General features: G+C 41.2%; 1 protein-coding gene across 1 annotated transcript in view; it reads right to left on the bottom strand.

Annotated features, from left to right (window-relative positions):
* The window catches only part of SBNO2 (strawberry notch homolog 2), a 197,269-nt gene that overhangs the window by 120,896 nt on the left and 53,370 nt on the right, over nucleotides 1–23,003 (bottom strand). The window contains 2 exon segments of the mRNA XM_074305058.1: nucleotides 5,216–5,295; nucleotides 14,829–15,045. Coding sequence (XP_074161159.1) covers nucleotides 5,216–5,295; nucleotides 14,829–14,948 — 200 coding nt within the window. The 5' untranslated portion in view covers nucleotides 14,949–15,045.

Raw genomic sequence — 23,003 nt, 5'->3', positions numbered from 1 at the left:
CAGCAAAAGCAAGAGAAACTCTAGAGAAACCAATTAAAATCATTTTCAATTCAATTCTACTAATAAGAATTAAATATCTATTGCATGCCTAGCACAAAACTGAAATTAGATTCACTCTTTTCCCTCATGGAGCTCACAGTCCAACAGAGGGGCAAAACACATTCACAAATAAATATAAAGCAAAATGGAATGTGTTTTAGCACCCAAGAGAAGGGTCAGAAGGGCATAAAGGGGGAAAGCCTGAAAAACGGGGGGGAAAAACCAAAAGCATTCCGTTTGGCCAGAGCAAAGAAGGGGGTCTCAAGACACGAGGCAAGAAAGAGAGGTCAGACAAAGGAATTTAGCAGTGATCTTGGAGACACTGAGGATCCTGGGAAGAGTTTGGGGCAAGGCAGTAACTGATCAGACAAAGAAGGGGAAGGGCCTGGAAACCTAAAAACCAATGAGCCGATCATTGCTGCCCACTGGGCAGGTGGCAATAAAGCCTGAATTAGGGCGGTGGATTTAGGGGCAGAAAGAGAAAGATGAATGTAAAAAATGCTGGGAAGGGTGAATCAAGAGGATTTACTGCAGAGCCCAGCATCCCAGAAGAGAACGAAAAGGAAAAGATCTTACCTTTCTGAACCCCAAATAGATGTGCCCTGAGCCAACTGTCAAGTTAACACCACAAAGAACTTCAAAAGAGAATTTCTCTCCTCTTCCCAGCATCTGACTGCCTAGTGCCAGGGTGGAAACCTCATTATACTATGGAACTCTTCCCAATACTTCAGTTGTGGGATTTTATGCTGAAAGAAACCTTAATCCTTATGCAGGTCAACTTTCTCAGGCAGATAGGTAATTCAGTGTTTAGAGCCCCTGGAGCACATCTGTTTGGGGTTCAGAAAGTTAAGATCTAAATACCTCATTCCCCAAAGAGTTCTCCCAGGGATCATTCAAAGGGCAGCTCAAATGCTTACTTTCCTACCAGAAAGAAATGAAAGCCCAGATCTGGGGGAGACCTCCCCACTTCAAAGCTGAGTTCATACAGGGAAAAGGGAGGTAACACCATCCGCCAGGTAGTTATCACTGTTTTTTTTTTGGGGGGGGTGAGGAGCTCTGAAAACAACCCACTCAAAATAATGGCTGAGACAGCCTCAGAAACAGGCTCTGCCAAGGAGAATGCTCCCCCACAATGCCAGACAACAGGCCCAGCCTTAAAAACCTGAGCCTGCAATGGAAACATAAAGGTGGGGCAGGGGGAAGGGAGGAGTATTTTAATTGAAACAGCTAATCTCATTCCCACCCAGTTTGGAGTATTTTTATTGTCATGCTTGTAAGTTCCAAAAAAGTTCCAAAAAGCTTCTCTGTTAGTTCCAAAAGCTTCACTGCTTCTCTTTGTTTTTGTCTAGATTTCCTTTTGTTCTCTCCTGTGCATTAAAAAAAAAAAAAATACTCCCTTGGGCTATTTCCTTGCAGCATGATAATATCTCTGCACCCCTAATTCTTTCTCCCCATCAAGATAAAACACACTTCCCTACAGCAAGCCAGCACAGTCAATGTGAGTTATGGCCACATTTCCTGTCTTATCCCCAGGGGAGATCAAGGGAGGTGCAATGCACAGAACACAGCCTCTGGTCAGACCTGGCTCAAAGGTGCAGTCCTGTCAGGGATTAGCCACCCTCCAAGGTTAGTTTTCTTATCAGAAGAATGGTTTTATCTCTGAAGTCTGAGAGTCTGTGTTAACCAACATGTGCCTTCTTCTAGTGCATGGGACTGAATATAACTTGCACTGCATCTTGCATCTAATTCCCCAACACAGCCCCACCCCTGGCAGAGGCAAAAAACAGTTAAGAACAGGGCTCCACAGATTGTCCAAGGCAGACTTTGAACTCTTGCCTGAAAGTCATAGACCTAAAGCCTATGCTCTGCACACAGCCACTCCCACACCTCCCCCGTAATGGGCCCACAGTTCCAGAGCCTGTGGAAACCTCTGAGAATCTCTGCCATCCACCTCTGCTTTTAGTCCTGTCCCCTCCCTGGGGCACACCATGGCAGAGTCCATTCCAACTTGGCGTGGAATCATCATGCTGCCATCCAGGTGTCACACCATCATCTTGACCACACAAATGTCACTAGAGTTTACCACATGCTTTGCTAATTTCCCTGATCTACTGAGTACAGTAATGGTACCAAAATAAGAAGTAGCTTCAGTCTGGGTAAGATGTGCTTTCTGATTTAATCACAGTGAAGATCTGGGATTACGATTTCCTTTACTAGATGCTAACCAACTTTTTAAATTTTGCCAAGGACTGAAGTCAAGATTACTGGTCCATAACTTTTGGGGAAAATGGGATGATATCTGTCCTTCCTGAACTGGGGGGACACCTCTCCTGTTTTCTAGAATCTTTCAAAGACAAGAGCTCAGTTATCAATTGCATCTCTTAAGTTCTCTCAGAACTCTAGGAGAGAACTCATCTGGGTCTGGCTTTGTGAACTACAAGGGCAGAGAAGTACTTCCTTACAACAGATATCCTTCCTTCTCTCTCACAACTCCCTCCACCTCTTTTGTGGTCCTTCCTTGTCTCTGCTCACCTTAGATCACTCTGAGAATCAGTCCTCCTGATACATCTTAAGGAACTGTGCTAGGTTCTAGCATTTAGCATCTGTTGCCTGCCCTTGTCTTTTTTAAATCTAAGTTAGTTGGAGCACCTAGGTGGCAGCAGCCTTGAATTCAAGAGGACCCCAGTTCAAATATGAACTCAGACACTTAACACTTCCTAGCTGTGTGACCCTAGGCAAGTCCCTTAATCCCAGCTTCAGGGGAAAAAAAAAAAAAAAAAAAAAAAAGATAGTTGGTGACTTCTCTGTGCAGTCAAATCTAATCTCTTTTTCAGTTTTTCATCTCTTTAGAATGACTATTTTTTCCATTTACATCCTTTATGGGCTGACTTTTTTTCCCCTTTACAATTTCCCTTTACAATTCTATGAGGTCATAGCAATCCTTTCTCTGAATGCTTTGAAATCTGCTCCCCCCAAATTTAGGATGCTATCAGTCTGTATTTGCCTTTCCTCAACGCTATCACAAATTCTATGAAGAAATGGTTATTTTTTTCCCAAGATTCCTATCACTTCCATTCCAACTAGAAGTATCTTTTTGTTGGAGAAAAGTATATCCACTACAATGCTCCTCTCACTGATTCCTCCATCTCTGAAAGTATGAGATGATCAATAAACAATTATCAGCTAATACTTTGCTTTTGAAGCATCTGTCCAGCTAAGTCAAGTCCCCAAATACTGCATTCACACCTCTGTGGCTGGCCTGATATATCCAAATTGATGAAATCACAACTTGATCGTCTCATAGATTCCTAAGGCTCAATGCTGAGGAGGGCCTTGGCACTTTTCCATTTTAACGCCCTCATTTGATAGATTCAGGGAGGGCAAAGAACCTGACCAAGTTTCCACTGACAATTAAGTAGTGTCTGGAATTCAAAAACAAGTAGTGACTCTAAATCAGGGTTGTTTTTTTTCCCCCTCTCTCCCAATTTATTCTCCTTCTATACACATGCCTTAATGGGCTAGATCTTCCTTTTCGAGAAAAAGAACATGTCTTATTTTATATTTTCATCTAACAACAACCATGGTACCTAGTAACAATGCGCTAAACAAGTTTTTGTGGAACTGAGTTGAATAGCAGCCATTCTCTCAATTACCCTTTCAGAATTTTCTCAGAATGCCCTGGGATAAAGTTTAATTTATCATCCATAGCAGGACTTCTTAAACTTTTTCCACTCTCAATCCCTTTTCACCTGAGAAAGTTTTACATAACCTTGGATACAGGTACAAATCAAACATTTATTAATAATAAATCATAAAGAAATTTATTTCAAAACAATTTTGGTATAATTTTACTATTTATTAAAGATTAAAGTAAATTTGCATATTAATGAGATATCTGGCTGTGGTTGTTTATTTTTACATAAAGAATTAAATCTTGGCAGAATATCTGATACCTTTTTTACTGTGGCCAAATTTTTCACAATCTCCCATTCAGTTACACAACTTACAGTTTAAAGCTTTCATCTAGAACACTTTCTAGCTCTTGTACTGTCATTTACTTTCTCACTGAGCTACCCTCTCATCATAAAGTGCTCACACATGTATGTATGTCCACAGACTAGAGGAGTCTGCTTCAGAGGTCCACGGAGTTCTGCTCCCCTCTGATCCCAATATAAAAAGCATTCCAGGACTCTGGAGACCTGAGCTGTCTTCCCAACTTCTAATGCTACCTCAGTGTGAATCTCCAGGGAAGGAACTTCTCTTCTCTGGGACTTGGGGATTTAATCTTCAAGTGGCGACAATTATATTTCAGGAGAATTTTAAGATGTCCATTATTCCATAAGATCCACACAACCTTGTAAGACAGGTACTACTTCCAAGCTCTCTCATGGTTCTAAGTCTAGGACAGCTCGGGGGGGCACCACGGTGCACAAAGCGTCCCACCTGGAGTCAGGAAGACCCAAGTTCAATACCAACTGGGTGTGTGACCTGAGCAAACCACTTTGCTTCTACCTGATGGTTTACTCAGCCACAAAATGGGTATAATAACCTACCTCCCAGAGTGGTTTTGAGGCTCCAATGAGATAAAGTGCTTAGAAGATTGCCAGACACAGTCGGTGCTATATAAATGCAGATGCCCTCCCTTCCCTTAAGGTCTCTATTTTACCTTAGGGGACATGGAGTTAGGAAAGATAAAATTATTGCCGGTGACCACACAGCCAGAAGAGAGAGAAGTGAAGCCCTGGACCCTTAGGATTCTGAGTCTAACAGTAGCCCAAAAGGAAGAAGCTAGCTTAGATGGCCTCAGAGGTCCCTTGCAAATGAAATTCTGTGACTAGATGATAATTGTGGTTCTTAACAGCTCTGACAATCTATGAATTTCTACAGTCACCCACAACTCATGACTTGCAAATTCCATTTAGTAATTTAAATGCCTACCACAATAAGATCTATTTTTAGACCTGATTTAAGAACTTGAAGTTGGAGAAACCTCCATTTCCGGCCTCTTCTCCAAGGGCCATTATTATTCCAACACAGAAGAGTTCGTAGAATGCTACAACAGGATATTTCCATTTCATTCCCATCAGTTAGAGAACAATTGCCTGCTCAATAGTGTGGGCCGGCAACAAACAAAGCAAGGAAAGCAGGGACAAATCCAAAGGAGAAGGGCACTTACTGGTTTTCACTGGTCAAGGATGGGTAAGGTGCGGATGAATAGGCATAAGTATTCCACCAAGGATAATGCAGCATCGAGTTCTGAAAATACAGCAACACCAAGAGTTAGATCTTCAGTGGAAAAGCTCAAGATAACAACCTATTCAACAGACAACATAGCTAACTGTGTTAGGAGGTCAGAGATGAGAGCCCAGGGGCAAAGTGCAAATACAGACTCTAGGGCCTGGGAGGAACTTCAGTAATGACTTAGTGCAGCCTCCGACCCAATGCCTGAAACCCCTAACAAAAAACCACTCCCAGTATCAGGAACCCTCACCCTATGAAGGGGTTCATTCCAATGCCAGACAGCTCAGAGCTCTAGAAAGCTATTCCTTCAACAAACATAAAATTTGCTTCCTTGTAGCTTCCTCACAAGCCCTCCTTCTCTATTCATTTGAAATCAATCTCTTTAATTCACTGACATTCATTCATTAAATGACCATTTCTTCTATGCCTATTCTTTTTATCCCTATGTTGGGTACAAACAATGAACAAGATACCAGAATTTTGTTTCTCTTAGATACAAGAGCTCAGAGTTTAGTGGTAGACATTCATACAGAAAGAAGTTTAAAAGAAGAATATGATTGACATATTAGAAAGTTACAGTGGTATGGAAGCTCAGAGGAAGAGGAGATCACTCCTAGTTTGGACAGTTGTGACGGATATGGCCACACATAAAGCATATAAACCCTTAAAAGATATTCATAGATGATCAACAAAGGTGAGACACCCCACCCAACTCAGACAATCAAGAAAACCCAAAATATGAAATGTGAGAACTGGAAGTGACATAAGAAAACAGGATCAATAACACAACAGAAAAGGACCTGAAAATACACAGAATATTCTAAGAAATGTTGTTTTATTGAATAGACTGTTTCACTATATAAGTGCTTCATGCCATAAGCAAACTGTCTTTTTAAAAACATTAATAAACAATCTTGGCTTTAAAAGAACAGTACCTGGCACATAGTAGATACTTAATAATTTTAAATGCATTATACTATATTATATATTGTATTGAACTATAAATTGTCTCAGGAATCTTTTCTCATCAGCTCCTTAAGGGTAGGGAACATATTATTGGCTAGCTCATGGAACCCATGAATCTTAGAACTGAAAGGAACTTTACTTAAGGAGCTCAAGTTCAATGTTTGTGTGAATCATGAATTCTACCTACAACTTTCCCAACAGGTACTCACCTAGTCTCCACTTGAATAACTCCACTAAATAACAGCAGGGATGAAGTACCTTGCTTCTATGTTTATATTTAGATACTGTCATCAAAGCTGAGTACTGAGTGGGTACCCAAAAAACTCCTCGCTGACTGATATGTTGATCATTTTGGAAGCATTAAATGACTAACATCTTGACACAAAATTTTGCCAACTTCCCTAAATTCCTTCTCAAGCTCCTGTCAGATCTGGAATCTCTCTTTGGCTCTACTTTATAGATGAGGTCAAAAGAAATCCCCAGCCTTCACAGGTTAACCCCTAGAAAAGTCTGCTTCCTGGTAGAGCGGGCATCCTTGTTCCTCTCAGTTCTAATCATTCAATTATATTTCACTAAGAAGCTGTAAGAGGAGAATCATCACCCCAACCTGCATCTCTCTTTGACACAAGCTGAAGACTTCAGACCTGTTCAGTAGATCACCCTCAGGAAAGGGAGATTGATCTCTCTGTCAGATGGGCCCACAGTCCTATTGATAAATAGCCCTCTGAACTCCAGCAAAGAAACACACTTATGATTTACAGTAAATGTGCTTATCTAGTGACTAATCACATCCCCAGTGATTCAGTAAAGAATAATGGGTTCCTTTCCTTATCCATGACAACATATTAAATAAATACTAATAGATTCAGGAGAAAAAATACAAAACCCTCAGCCTGTCAATTAAAGCTCTCCAAAATCCAATCCAATACACAAACATTTAAGTGCCTAATAAAGGCAAGGAAGTAAGCACTGACATACCTTCTAGTCAGATTTCATATTATTCCCTTCAAGCACTCTGCCAGTTATTCCCCACACATAGAATTTCTTATGTATTCATCTCAGTTCTTAGATTTTTCCCCCCAGCAGATACATAAAAACCCTGACAAAAGGGACATTTTTTGTAAAACTCCAGCCCTCTGTACCAGGAACACTTAAATAGGAGTCTGTTGGACTAAAATCAAAGTGAGAACAAAGATGGTATCCAGAAATTTAAAAATAATTTGGGGGTCAGTTGGTGATTCCTTTTTTCTATTTTCTTTTCAGAGTCAAGATTTTGAAAGGGGGAAGGCTACTAAAATATTATCTGACCACTCATTTTAATACACATTTCTGAACCTTACACATTATGTAGGCTCTACTCTATGAAATAAACTACCCCAATCCCTGTGGAAAATATGATGTCAGAGTGAAAAGGTACCTTAAAACACTGAATATCAGAGCCTTTAGAAAGGATTTAAGAAGACAGTTCAGAATTTGTCAGGTCTTAGGTTTAGACTGGAGATTTTATCAGCAAAACTCCCCAGCTAGATTAAAATATAATCTGAAAATGTTTGACAAAAGAAATAAAAATATAATACAGATATTAATTCGTAGTTTTCTAAGTCAATAACCGACAGAAAGAATTCATATCTATTTGAACAGCTTACACCATGTATGACAAAATGAGCTCCAAATTAATATATGGCCTAAATATAAAAAGTTGTAAACTAGTAAAGGAGAAGAAAAGGCAATATCTTTCACAACAATGAATAAGGAAAGAGTTTTTGACCAAATAAGGTACAGAGATGATCACAGAAGAGAAAGGAGACAGTTTTGACTACATAAAAATTGAAAAGTTTCTACATAAACAATATCAATGCAGTTTACTAGAAGGCAAACAAGCAACTGGGGGGGGGGATCTTTGTAGTATATTTCTCTAGGAAAAAAAAATCTCATATCCATAATATATGTTGAATTGATCCAAATATATTAGAAGAGGAGATATTCCTCAATTGATAAATAGTCAAAGGATATTAACATATAGTTCTCATAGGAAGAAATGAAAATTAACAATAATTTTTTTTTTCTTTTTCTTAGGCTGGGGTTAAGTGACTTGCCCAGGGTCACACAACTAGGAAGTGTTAAGATTTGAACTCAGGTCCTCCTGAATTCAGGGCTGGTGCTCTATCCACTGCGCCACCTAGCTGCCCCCAAAAAATTAACAATAATTATGTAAAAATATATTAAAAAGTCATTAATAAGAGCAGGTCTGAAGTTCCACTTAGCACCAAAAAAGAAAAATAACAATTGTTGGCTGGAGAGGCTGTGAAAGGCCAGCACCCTAATGCACTGTGGGTGGAACTGTGAACTGGTGCAGTGATTCAGGAGAATGATTTACATCACTCACTGAACTGTGCACAGTAGTATACACAGTGAGAACTGTCCCAGTGATACTACCACTAAATGTGGTGCCACAAAAAGATCAAAGACCAAGGGAAAGGACCCATATATTTATGAAACATTTATTAAGCACTTAGCTATGTGCCAAGCCCTGCTGCTAAGAGCAGAGAAATATTTATAATAGCACTTTTTATAGTGACAAAAAACTGGAAACAAAAGGGGTATCTATCAATTGGAGAATAGCTGAGTCGTGACATAGAAATGTAATTAAATATTATTGCACTGTAAAAAGTCATGAAAGAAACAGATTTGATGATACCTGGAAGACTTATATGACCTAATCTAAGTGAAAAGTGCCAGAACAATTTGTATAATGACTATTATACTTTAAAGGCAAACAACTTGGAAAGCCTTCAGAACTCTATTCAATGCAATGATAATCATAACTCCAGAAGGCTAATGATAAAGCATGCTTTTCATCTTTTAGCAGAGAGGTGACAGGACTATAGTAACAGAAAAAGTCTGATATTTTCAAACAAAGGTCAATGTGTGGTTTTTGTTATTTCCTTGCTTAACAATAATTGTTAAAATAAAGAATTTTAATTTGGGTTGGGGGGAATTTTTAGGGACAAATAGAGGAGGTACTGATAGTGATATCGCCCCACCCCTCCCCACTCTACCCCCAAAAAAGGAAGGAAAGAAAAGAATATTAATGAAACATTTTAGAATATATTGAGAAAACCAGCAAGAAGTTCAGGAGATCAAAAAAAGCAGGACAATGTGAGTGTTCAATTTACTATATACTTTAAAAAAAAAAACAACTGTATACAACAGAGATTTGTAATTTTATATACAATCTTCTCTCTGCTCATCTTGGCAAATGAAAATGTTCCAAGTTTGTTGGTATCTGTCTAGGTCTTAACAAGTTGTAAAAGAAATACATTAAAAACATAACAAAGATCAAGCTAAAAGGGACCTTAAAAATAGACTATCAGAGCTTGGAGGGGACTTCGAACATAGAATGTTTGAGATGAAAAGAAATTTTGATTATCTATTCCAAATCCCTCATCCCAAGGGCCAAAAGAGAAACATTGGAAAATCATGGTGTGAAGCCTGTCTGGGGCTGATACACAGCCCAGTCAGTGCTGAGTTAGGAACCATGAAGAGAGGTCATTAAGCTCCTGCAACTGTGAACTGCTAGGACATTAGCTACACCATACTCTGAATTGCCTGAGCTAGGAAAAGCCCATTCACAACTCACTTGTACATGGGGCAGAGGCCCCACAAAATCTGAAAGGTTCCACTAGAACTTACTGATGGAAAGTAAAACTAAATTAGCCCTCCTTCTTCCATCTGGAATACTCTTGCTTCTCATCTCTGGCCTTCTGGCCTTCTCCCAGAGGTCTCCCCTGAGTGACCAGCTCCAGGTTTTTCTGTCCTCAGCTTGTTTGTGTGTAATTGCTAGCATGCTGTCTCCCCTCACAGAATGGAAGCTCGAGGCAGGGGCTGGCTTCTGCCTTTCTTTGGAGCCCCATGACTTTGGAGCACAGTTCTGGGTGCTGAAGAGATGGCTAATAATGTTTGCTGAGTGATTAACCTGACAATTATTTTCTCTTTGCTTCTGAAAGGTCCAATTCTCTTGAATGCCTTCCTTGGGGACATGGTTGCCAAGAAGCACAAAGAGATTAAGTCTTGGCTGGGATCTGAACTCGGATTCTAAATTCTGGCTCTAATGCTGCTTCCCTGCCCTAAGTAAGCTGTCACAGACTACCTGTATGGCAGACAAAATCATGCTACCTCCAGTGTATCAGTTCTTCACAAAGAAACATGAAGAAAAGAATTAAAGCCTGTACATATGGTTGATACCAAAGGGCTTTAAAGAGGATTTTATACTAAAAGAACTAAATTGCCATCATTAATAATCTACATTTGCATAGCACTTTATAAATTACAAAGCACTTACACAATCATACCTACTCACAAACACATCCTGAAATAAACAGAGCAATGTATACAATGTCCATTTTACAGATGGGAAAGTTAAGGCAAGAGAGGTCCCACAGCTTGTTCAAATTCAGAAGCCTAGGAGTGGCAGAACTTAGCTTTGAACCTAAGTGTCCTATACTGAAAAAGTCAGTGCTTTCCACCAGCACCCCTTTTCTCCTCTTGCCACCTTGCAGAAGGGATATACAATACTGCACATACTCTCACATAGCTGATGAGTTGACCGGTTTTGCTAAGTTGCTTTTCCCCCTCCTTTTTAAAAAATTTCTGATACAAAGAATGGCTCACTGGATTGAGCAAAGGGAAGGAAAGATTCAGAAATCAAGATGATATAAAAAGAAGATAGCAATTAAATAAGATGCTAAGAATCTTTCCCCAATGCGGTGCTGAAAGTTATGAGTTGTGTGGGTGAGATCCCAACCATAGCATCCTACCTCAGACTCTTGTGGAAGCGGCGTGACTCATTTCTTCTCTTGCAGACTATTTCCCCATGCTGTCAATGGGGAAGGGGAAAATAAAGCTGGTTTTACATACCTCACATGCTTCTATAGATTTTAAAAAATACTTTGAAAGCCTTCTTATGTTTACTAAAAGAATCACAATAATTACTATTATTAAAGTACTCTAAAAACATGAATCACCAGGATCAATTAATATGGATAACGTTATATAGATATTTGCATATTTCTGGTCAAGTCATTTTTCTTGAGTCTCAAGTTTCCATATCTGTATAAAAGGGACATGAGCTGCAGCACCGGCCTCCCAGAATTGCCGGGAAGCTCAAATATGATAAGGCATATAAGACACTCTATTTCAATATTGTTCCCAAGAATAGTTGTTGGGAGATTTGTATTCAATTGCTCTTTGTTCCTTACTAAATAAGTTGAGGAAGTTAGCACCTCTTCCATCTGTGGCTTCCTCCTCTAGACAATGAAGGGCTTGGTTATAGCCTCTGTTCTCTCTGTCATGGAGCTAAGGATCCCCCAGTTTTCCAGGGCCACACATGCCACCGAAAATGGATATTCGTGGACTCACCAGCTCTGAACCACAGCAAAGCTCTGTCAATGAGTCAGGTGAAAATTAGCAAGAGACTTTGTACCCACAGAATATAAGGCTCACCCCACAGTGTAAAGATGAATATGGGACAACCACCCCAAAAACCAGATTCGGCTTGATACAGCAGATGGAAAACTGGATCTAGATTTGAGACTTGGATATGAATTCTTGATCTGCTGCTTAAATGTCTGTGACATTTAAGTCACCATCCCTACCCAGGCTTCATATTGCCTACCTACAAAATGAGGTCTAGCACAGATGAATACTAAGTCATTTTCAGTTCTATATCTTATAAAATTATAAAGTGATAGATTCACTAGTGTGTCATCCAGACATCTGCTGGATCTCTCTCTCTGACAAAAACAGGGCAGCTAATAATCTCCCGACTTGCTTTAGTGATTATTCCAACCTTTAAAAGATTTGAGGAATTAATGAGTCTAACAGCTGCTCTCAACCTGAGTTTTACCATTGGGAAAGATCTGGTTGCTGGGACAGAAAAGGGGAGAGGGGAGTCAAACAGTGCTCCATATTAGGACAGGTAATAAGATAGGTGCAGAGCTAGGTGACCATCTTTCCATAAGCAGTACTTTTACCTTAAGGAGATTTAAAAAGCTCAGAGGAAAGTCAGGGAAGATGGTAGGGCCTGCAATTCTAAAGAGAATGTCAGACCAGGAGAGATGGGATGCTTTCCAAAATGAAATTCTAAAGAGGAACAATTATGATAAGGAGGAACTGTCAAAAGAAATGGATGTAGAAGCCCCATGAGGAAGTTCCCCAACAACTTAAGGCATGGGCAGAAGATGGTAAGAGTAACAGGCAGATAGTGGAGTTCCATCTCTTCAAGATGGTGGTAAGGGAACAAGGGCAAAGGGGTTTCAGAGTGATACTTGAGGATCCAGTAAGATCAGAGAAGGGTTGGAAAGGAGGATGAACACAAACAACAGAGACAAAGCTGCTCACCCCATGTTTTACCCTTCTCTCTCTCTCTCTCCCCTTCTCCCTCCCCTCTTCTCTTTTCCCCCTCTCTTTCTCCCTCTCTCTCCCCTTCTCCCTTTTCCCTCTCTCACACCCTCTCCCTTTTCCTTCTCTTTTTTTCCTCTCCCTTTTCCCCCTCTCCCTTTTCTCTCTCTGTCTCCCTTTCCTCCTCTCCCTGTTTCTGACAAAGATTTTAGCACTTTTTTCATGGAAAAGATGTCGAAGTGAGAGTCCAATTAAATGAGTGAAAGCTGAGTGGTCAGATCCCAAAAAGGTCATGAATGGGCTCTGTGTCTCCTTGGAAGAAAACCTCCAATGGACTGAACACTCCAGAGATCTAGGCCAAGCCCTTTGTGAGTATTTGTTAGCAATAACATGAATAAAGGTAGAGATGGCACCTTAATTAGATGCCAAGTGGCAGAAAGGGAGGAAAGAGAGTTAATATACAAGATGGCAGAATCAGGATCCAATGAGGTTTCAGCAGTCTAAAACAATGGGCCAAATTTATGAAGATGAAACTTAATAGGAATTAATGTAAAGTCTTACACTTGTATGTACAAAACTGACTTCACAGGTACCAAGGCAGAGAAGAGAGGACTAAAATGTAAGCAGAGAATTGAAAATGATCAGGTTTCAGTGGACCCCAAGTTCATTTTAATCAAAATGTGATGCAGCAGCTGAGAGTCTGAATGCAATTACTTCTATCAAACCTCAATTTCCCCGTCTGTAGCTTTGACTGCTCTAGTTCTGCCCCCTGAGGTCAAGAATATATTTCATCAACCTTTTTCTGCATTACAGATTTGAAATGTCTGAAGGCAACTCTCACACTCCCCTTGAGTGTTCTCTTTTTTTAGGATAAATATCTGTAGATTTGGGGCCCCCCTTCATGCTGGTTGGTTTCCTCTGGGCACTGATCACTGTCCCTCCTACAATGTGGCACCCAGAGTAAAAGCAGGAGCGAGTGCCACAGGAGAATTTCCGGATGCTGCGCCTCTTTTAACAGAGGATGACAGAATGAGCTATCTTTTCTCCATTTTACAGAGGAGGAAACTGAGGAGGTGACTCAGAGAGGCAGCCGAGAGGAAACTGTGCTGAAGGAGCTGATGGAAGGCTTGTCGCACAGCCCAGCTCTCCATCCCTAAGAACAAAGTGATCCCGGAGCAGAGCTCTCGTCTTCTGAGGGAGTGACTTATGATACCGTTCCACAAGATGCCTGATTAGAAAGCAGGCCGCCTTCTGTTACTGCCCCAGCACCATGTCCACAGGGCCCTGGGCCAGTCAAGTCAGTCAGCACACATGCTACAGGGCAAATGTCACAGGACAGCCACTGTGGAGCCAGGTGAGCAGAGGAGCATCCCACAGCCCTCTGGCCTTTACAACACCCCCCTTACTGGGGCCCTTAACCCCAGTTAGAGAAGGAAACAAAGCCCTTTGTAAGCTATCAGGTAGTCCGCAGAGGCAAGAGATGTGTACCAGGAGGGTCACCATAAAATGAGCAATGGATCGTGAAGCAGGAAAGAATCACAAATGGTCAACAACTTGTCGACTTGTAGATGCACACAGAAATGTTTGTGTGCACGAACATGCATGCAGACACATAATACACAACTGCACATTCATATACATATACACATTCATATACACATACACATTTATGTATCGTCTCCATACATAGCAAGGGTTATTCATTTTTTATTTTTTAATTCCCCAGAAGGAAGAGAAATTTGCAGCTGAAAAATTTTTTTTTAAATGCTAAAAATTGTCCTTTCATATAATTGAGGAAAATAAATTACGTGTGTGTGTGTGTGTGTGTGTGTGTGTGTGTGTGTGTGTGTGTGTGTGTGTGTGTATTTTCAAAAAGCCATTTCTTCCTGACAGCCCTGGGAGGAAGGCGGGCCAACCATTTCCCCATTTTCCAAATGAATCCAAGCCCTGGAAAAGAGAAGTGAGTCGCTCAGAGTCACCCACAGGGCACCACAAGTAGCACAACCCTGTCGTGAGAGGACCTGATGGTTACTGCCAGTGGCTGTTCCCAGGCTACAATTTCCTCCCTTTCCAGGTGCAGACTAGCTAGAGATCAAGCAGCCTGCCCTTGCCATCTCCAGGCTGCCTCCCAAGGAAAAGCCGTTGCCTTCCTTCGGAGGCCTCTGGCCCGGCTCTTGACTCACCTCGAGGCTGGGCCCGCACAGAGGGCTTTGGAGGTGGGGCAGACTGTACAGTATGTTTCCTGCCTGCGGGGGATCGTGTGGCGCATAGTCCCCGTCCATGGCAGGATGCACTGCGGGCATCAGTCAAGGTCCTGCTGCACGCGGTCTCTGGGGGCACACCACCAGGACCAGGTTGCCACCACAGTGCCTATCTCTGCTCTTCAACTTGCACCATGTCCTAGGAGAAAAACAAAGGCAAATTTGGCAATCACTTTCAGAAAACAAAGACTTTGGCTGGCTTCTAGATGGCCCAGAAGCAGGAAGTCCAGGATTCAGAAGTGTGGACATATCTCCTTTGCACTTGGGTTTCCTTTCTCACAGAAGTGACTGTGTTTGGATTTCTTCCTGGTCTGTTGCTAATTCACTGGGGATTTAGGACGAGTTAGATCATTTTTCTGTCAGTACAATGGATAGTGTGAATGAGGCTGCCACATGAGCAGGGCTACATTTTAATGAGACAAAATGCACATCCTTATTGACAGTCAAAAAGGGGAGGGGGCACTCAAAACCCAAGGGTTCCGTGACGTCAGAGAACACGCATTTCAATCTCAGAATCCCTGCAGTATTCCCCACCACAAAGTCAGCTAGTGATGCACTAAGTTGACATGATCTCTGATTTAGACCTAATGAACAAATTGAATATAGCACTCTAGCATAAATTAGAAGCAGTGAATACTTTGATCATTCCCCAGGTCTCTTTCCACTGTAAGAATGGTATGGCCCATCCAAGAGTAGCCCAGCCCTTGGATAGAACAACTGGAAAGCATGGTAAGAGGCGGCTGTCCCTCTCTTAAAGAACCAGGACTGAACCCTTATATCGGCCCTATGAAAGGGAGAGGGGAGTGGGTTTGCTGGCACTAAGTATAGTGATGGATACTAGACAGGTGGCATTGGACAGGGTGAGGTTACAGGCTTCAGTGGATCTGAATCAGCTTTCTCACCATTTCCTTAGAAAGGAACAGAATAAGGTGTGACCTCCAGTTAGTAGACCTTGTCACATATTTGAATGATTTTAAGGAGGAGCTTGGCAATGAGGAAATAGCATCCAAAATACAGGCACAGCCTCTAGTCCACAGTCCACGAAGATTCAAACAATGGATGGCCAATGATGTGTTATAACTTGATTTAATGCGAGTGAAGTTAGAAGCAACGGAGAAGTTTTTAAAGCAAACAGGGACAGGGTGGGAGAAAAGAAGGGGAAGCCTTTAAAACTTATATTTTTATAAATAATGACCAGATCAGCACAAGATGTATTCTGTCACCTCCGTGGCTCTGGCCTTTACACATTTTCAAGAATGAGAGATCCTTTATCCAGTTTGCAGATGGGTGTTTTATCCTCAGAGCCAGGTTCAACTATATCTCATTAAATGGGGCCAAGGAATTTGGTTCTGGAGACAAGGCGGCTGTCAGCGCACACATGAAATATTCCCCTCTGCTTTCTGCCAATGCAATCATCGTTAGAACAGGGCATCACCTAACAGCACAACGCCATCCTAAACAGACTAGTGACAGCCAAGGAGCTGCCAAGATCCAGGGGAATCTGACTGTTTCAGTCCTGGAGGGAGAACTTGGACTAAACCTAATAATTCTTTATCAGAAGAACATCATCACCACTTCTCAATGCATCACCATACCCTTTAAGAACAGACAGATTGTTTTTGATTAATACAGAACAGTCTAAATTTTAATGTATCAAATGGTATACCATTTGGCCTAGGAATCTGGCCGAGGAAAGCTATAAAATATACAGTAATGCAATTTCTGATAGTTGGGGTTCTAGAAAACTGGAAACAAGGCAATAACTCTGTACTATCTAAGTGAAAAAACAGAGGTAAAACAATCTTATGAGAAAATAAATGGCACAAAACTTGATCAAAAGGGACAAATATATATATATATTGAGCATATTTCTGAGTAAGATTGTATACAGAATGAACACAAACTAAGGAAAGTGAGTCTTATTTCAACAGGGCAGAAATGTTTTGTTTTTTTTCCTTAATTAAAAGAGGGGGCTATAATTTTTCTTTATGAATTATGAATAGAGTTTTGTTTTTTACAACACTGAAATAAAATCAGTATTTTATATTTATATTGTCTTCTAAATAGGACTAAATACACCTATATTAATAAATGGGGCTAAAGTATTTAATATATGTGTTACATATATTCTATATTTATTATAAAATTTATTTTATATATATATATATAATGAAGAGGGAAGTTCATAAGAATGAGCTAGCATTGGATTTTAAATGTGTTATCTATCACATCTTATTATTAACTTTGTCAGACTCACAGTTAACACTTAAAGAAAATATTACAAATATTATTATCTCCACTTTACAGATGAAGAAACTGAAGCTCAGAAAAATGAGCTAAATTGCCATTTGTCCAGTCATTGAGACAAGGACTGATCTTGGAACGCAAAATTCAGTGAAGTTTCCACTACCACCTACTGCTGCTAAGTTTGTGTCCTGAAGTCCTTCCCTACTCTGATATTCTCCATTCTAAGGTCCCTCACAGCTCTGACTTTCTAGGTTCTGTGACCTAGACTCAAGCAGAGGCTGAAGGATCACAGGCCAGTGATTTTATGGAAGGAAGGAAAGAATTCTTGCATCCCACAGAGGATTGAAATAGACATTCACAGAGGTCCCTTTCAGTTAGAATCTTCTTTGATTTTAGTCTATAGGTCAGGAAGCACTGGCATGGGTTATCAAGGGAAGTAAGATATTTCCTACTCTAAAGACTTATGGAGGAAAGAGATAACTTTATCTGAGCTAATCTGGGTCCTCGCTTGCTAAAGAAAGGGCCTAAAAAAGCTGGCAAAGTGCCTTCCAGGCATCTGATTCGGAGAACGAAATGATAATCTGGAAGACTCAAGAGAAAAGGCTCCAGCCAGTAGAGGTTAGTTAACGCAAACTGAGAATTCCAGAGACTGCTTTCCCTGATAAACTGTAAAAGACAGGGAAACATTAGGAGGCCAAACTAAGCCTCCCAGGTTTTCCATTCTGGAACACCACACTGCTCTCTTTCCAATGGTGGGCTCTCTAGCATCCAAACTAAGGCATGTAACCTAACAACCATTAATACCTGCCTATTTATCTCACAGGGAATTAAGTGGGCACAAGTGGCTGGAATGCTGAAGACCTCTGGAGAAAATCCAGAATGTCAGCGCTGAGAGGGGCCTTGGAACACAGAACACAAAAGCAAAGCTGAGAGAGGCCCTAAAGCTTACAACATTAAGACTGTGAAAAAGGGCCCTTTGGAATTCAGTAGAGAAAAAGAATATAAAATGAGAGCTGTCTTCAACAGTCTTTTCTCCCACTATGAAGGCAAAAGCCATTAAAATCTTATCTAAATTTTGTTTCCTTCTCTCGATGCTTGTCGACATAGAGGTGCAAAATAAATAGTGGGAGCAGCACTTTTCAGAGCTCTCAGGGATCTCAGAACACAGAATGTCACAACTGAGAGGTGCCTTATATATCATCTAACTCAATCTTTTTTATTGGCAAATAAGAAAATGAAGCCCAGAGAAGGGAAGACTTGGTTAAGTTAGTGGCAATCATGAAACAAGTTCACTCACACTCAACTAGATGACATTTAAGTGGAAAAGAAAAAAAAGAATGGAAACTTAAAAAAAAAATTGATTTGAGTTCAGGTCAAAGGGCACAAAGGGTTTGTGGTACCTTCTGGACAGAAGTTCAAAGCTGCAGCTCCCTAGGAAATCAAGATGACAAGCTCAGCACAAGTGTCCTTGGCTTACGCTGCCAGGCCCAGAGCAAACAGAGCCGTGTCATGTGTGAAAAGGTGCCAGCTCAGTCTCCAAAGGAAGGCTGCTTCAGAGTCAATGGTCAACATAGCCATCAGACAGGGTGACTTACTCATCCCGCTGACAAAATCCAACCAGGAGAGCTTCCACCCCCACATTAAACCATGAAATGAAGAAATCCACGGCATTTCCAGTAATCCGCCCCCCTTGCCGAAGCTTTGTGCAACTGTGTCTAAGCAGCCCAGGCCAGTGTCTCCAGGTCATCCACACACGGTCCTTTTATGATGGCAGACCCAAACGGGCTCTGGCCTTCTCATCTCTGCTTCGGGACCTGATGCAGAAGGTGTCCTCACCAAGGGGGCCTGCACATAATAAGGCAGGGAAGACCCAAGTGAACATCCCCTGGCAGAGGCAACAGCACTCGATGGGGTGAGGATGATCTGGGATGCCAGGATGTGCTCAGGCTTCAGGGTGAGCAGACCAAAGTCAGGGCACTTCAGGGAGGTGTGGGGCTGAGTACTATGCAACACAAGATCTTAGACTAAGAGCTGGAAGGATCCACAGGGATGAGCGATTTCATTGGACTCTCATTTTCAGATCATAAATCTGGAGCAAAAAAGGAACACATGCGCCGTGCGCGCGCACGCGCGCGCACACACACACACACACACACACACACACACACACACACACACACACTGTGTGCTTGTCTCTCCATCTGTCTCTGTGTTTCTCTCCCCCTCTCTCTCCTCCTCTCTCTCTTCCTCTCTTTCTTTCCCCACTGTTTCCCCTCTTTCTGTCTCCCTCTCTTTCCCCCTCTCTCCTGATGACGAAACTTAAGACCCAGGGAGTGAAATGCTGTGCCCCAAATCAAAGAAAGTGACAAAGTAGGGACTTGAGGCCCCTTAGACTTCAGAGAACTACTCTAAATCAGTTAGCCCAACTAAGAAAACAGAGGCCCAGGGAAGTTAAAAGGCTTGGTCAAGTCACACAGGTAATAAATGGCAAATAAAGATTTCAACCCCATTCTTCTCTACACCACCACTGACAAATGGTCATTCAGCAGTTACTTGAAGACCAAAAGGGAAGGAGAATTCATTATTTCCTGAGATAGCATAAATAATTCACTTCTAAAAACTCCCATCAGTGAGAGCTTCCAAAGCCATAAATGAAGATTCCTCCATTTGGTTGGAGCCACCAGAGTTTATGTTCCATAGGCCTAGCTTCTGCCATAATAAGGCAAAAAAAAGAAGGGAAGGACCAGTAACAATAACTCACAATCAAATGGAAAAATGCTCATGTTTCAGGTTATTTGGACTGTTTTGTTTCTTTGTTCCTGGCCAAGATCACATAAGATGTCAGTTACAGAATCAATCAAGCAATTATTAAACACCTACCTACTATATGTAGGTAACCCTTGTGCTGGGGTCACAAAGAAAAACACAATCTCTTCTTTCCAAGTTCTTGATATTCTATCCAGGAAAATAAAATATTCACATATAGGAGAATATCCAATAAATACAAATCAAACAGCAAGCATTTATTAAGGCTTACCATATGTATTAACAGAAAAAAGGTAAAAACAGTCCGTCTCAAGGAACTTCATTTTTGTTGGAGAAACAACATGTACAAAAATAAGTATATACAAGCTACATATAGATTAGATAGAAAGTAACAGAAAATGGAAGGCACCAACAGCTGGGGGACAGGGAAAGGCCTCCTACTGAAGGCTGTAACCAACTGAGCTGTGAGGGTGAATTCAGCTTGTGCAAAGACAGAACTACAGGGTAGAGTAATTTGTGAGAGAGAAGGCAAATATGGGTGAACCAGAGAGAGTCCAGGAAAGCCATTCAGTGTGTATTGAATCTGAAGAGGTGGGCAGGAGCCAGAAGGCCAAAGCAGAGAAATCTCAAGGCAAAAGGGAATCATTGAAGTTTCTTAACCAGGAGAGTGACATGGCTTTAGCACCATTAATTTGACAGTTGTATATAGACTGGAGAAAGACAAAACTGAGAAACAAAGCTCAGAGATTCTTGCAGGATGTAAACTAGTCTAACAAGAGGCAATGAGGATACTGAACAATGATGGTGATCCAGGCAAATGGAGAGAAGGGAAGGGAATCTTCAAGGGAGAAAGAATGAAGCACTGAGAACTGTTGGATTTGCCATGGAAAAATATGAATTCAAAATTCACCTCTGATGTTCACTACTACACGTGTGATCCTGGGCAAGCCACCGAACCTCAATGGCTGTATTTTCTCATGTGTAATTGGCAATGGAGCTGGGGCTGAGGGGCAAGGGAGTGGTTCGGATTACATGAACTCTTAAGGTTCCTTGGTTCTAGATCTATGATCTTGTGAAAGATGTTGTGGAGTAAAAATCTACCACAATTGGCAATTTTTTTGGATATGTGGGCTGAGTGAAAGTAAACAGTCATGGATGATTACAAGACTGTGTAGTTTTGTGACCAGAAGGATGAAGAGGAAATCCAGGCTAGCTGCTAGCCTGAGCTTGGGAGTTTAGCCCATGGAGGGCTAAAGCTAAAGCTGATACATCCTACCCTATGTCCATTACCAATATGATGAGCCTCCACTAGTGGGGGGGTCCATCAGTTTGCTTAAAGAGATGCAAACTGGCCCAGGTTGAAAGTGGAGATAAAAGCTTCTATGCTAATGAGCAGTAGGGCCATACCCCAGAATGGTCACTGTACTTCCAGTCTGATGAGGAGGAGATCCAGGCTCCCTATCTATCCACCGGAAAAAAATAAAGGGGGGACATTTAGAATAGTAGTGAGTTTGCTGAGAAAAAAAAAAAAAAGCTCTCTTTTGGACTTGTTGAATTTGAGATGCCTCTAGGACATCTAATAGAAATATCCAATAAGCAATTGAAGATAGGGAACTTTCATTTAAGAAAGCCTAAGGCTGGAGTCATCTACTTGGAAATGAAAACTGAACCTATAAGGGCAGAAGAAATCACTCAGAGAGAGAGAGAGAGAATGAGAAGATCCAGAACAGAGCCTTAGGCTATGTCCACAGTGAGGTTGATGATCCAGCAAAGAAGAGTGAGAAGTAATAGCCAGATAGATAGAAGAAATCAGATTAGTGTAGATAAAATTCACAAAGGAAAGAAGCCCTGGGAGAATAGTGATGAATATTCAAACATAACATAGTGGTTGGGAAGAACAAAGACAAAAAAAAAAAAAAAAAAAGTCCTCGGGTACAGCAATTAAAAGACTATCAGTAGTTCTGGAAACAGCCATTGACTGATAAGGTCTATTATAGCCAGACAGCAAGGGATTAAAATCACTGGGGAAAAAAAAGAAAGAAAGAAAGAAAAAGAAGTGAATACTATGAGGAATCTGGTTAAAAATAATAATAGTGATGATAATAATCATATCTAGCATTTATATAGTAGTTCAAGGTGTGCAAAACTCTTTACAAACACAATCTTAGTTTATTTCCCCAACAATCCTAGGAGGTAGGTGCTATTATCCTCATTTTATAAGGAAGGAAACTGAGGCACATAAAGGTCTGAGGCCCAGAGTCACACTGCTAGTCAGTCTCTGAGAATTTATTTGGCGTCAGGTCTAAGTCACAGTCTGACTTCAACCAACCATTCTATCCACTGAGACACCGAGCCACAAACACATGGGAAAAGGGACTCTGGATGATCATTTAAGGAGGTAGCAGAATCAAATGAATGATTTTTAAGGATGGGAAGAAGTGCCATGCTCATAGAAAGCACAGAGAGAATGATTTCAGGAGCAGTGTGTCAGTGGAAATAAGGTCAAAATTACAAGTTGAGGAGACTAGCCAACTTCATCAAAGATTAAGGCAGGAGAGAATGAGTGATTGACACCAAGGGATTTTGAGATGGAAAGTGAGGAGACCATGGAAATCATGCCATCAGCCTCTACTTTCTTGTCAAGTGTGAGAAATGATCATCTGCCAAGAGACCTAGAGAAGAGAACCCTTAATCATACAATCTCAGACTTGAAAGGTATCTTTGGAAGTCCTAGACCAAGCCTTATGTCTCAGGAGAAACTTCCTGTATGGCAACCCAGTCTGCAAAACCTTTCACATTCATTCTCTCACTTCATCCTCACAATAACCCCAAGAGGTAGTGTCTGTCCCGTTTCTCTTCGGGTTGTGTGTGTCTATCTGTCTCTCCCTCCCTCTCCTCTTCCTTTTGCTCCCAATTCCTCAGGCTTCTCAGAAGATCCAGTGGGAGGAAAACTACCCTTCAAAAACAGGTGTTCAGGATCACACTTGAGCAAGAAGCCAAGAGTTCCAATCAATGCTGGTGACCTAAAAATCAACTCTTACCCTTGTCTCTTTAATAAAACTAACAGTAGAATCTTCTTTGTTA

Source organism: Sminthopsis crassicaudata, chromosome 1 (genome assembly GCF_048593235.1).
Source record: "Sminthopsis crassicaudata isolate SCR6 chromosome 1, ASM4859323v1, whole genome shotgun sequence".
NCBI lineage: Eukaryota > Metazoa > Chordata > Mammalia > Dasyuromorphia > Dasyuridae > Sminthopsis > Sminthopsis crassicaudata.
The sequence above is the reverse complement of the archived record's forward strand: the minus strand, read 5'-3'. Positions and strand labels throughout refer to the sequence as shown.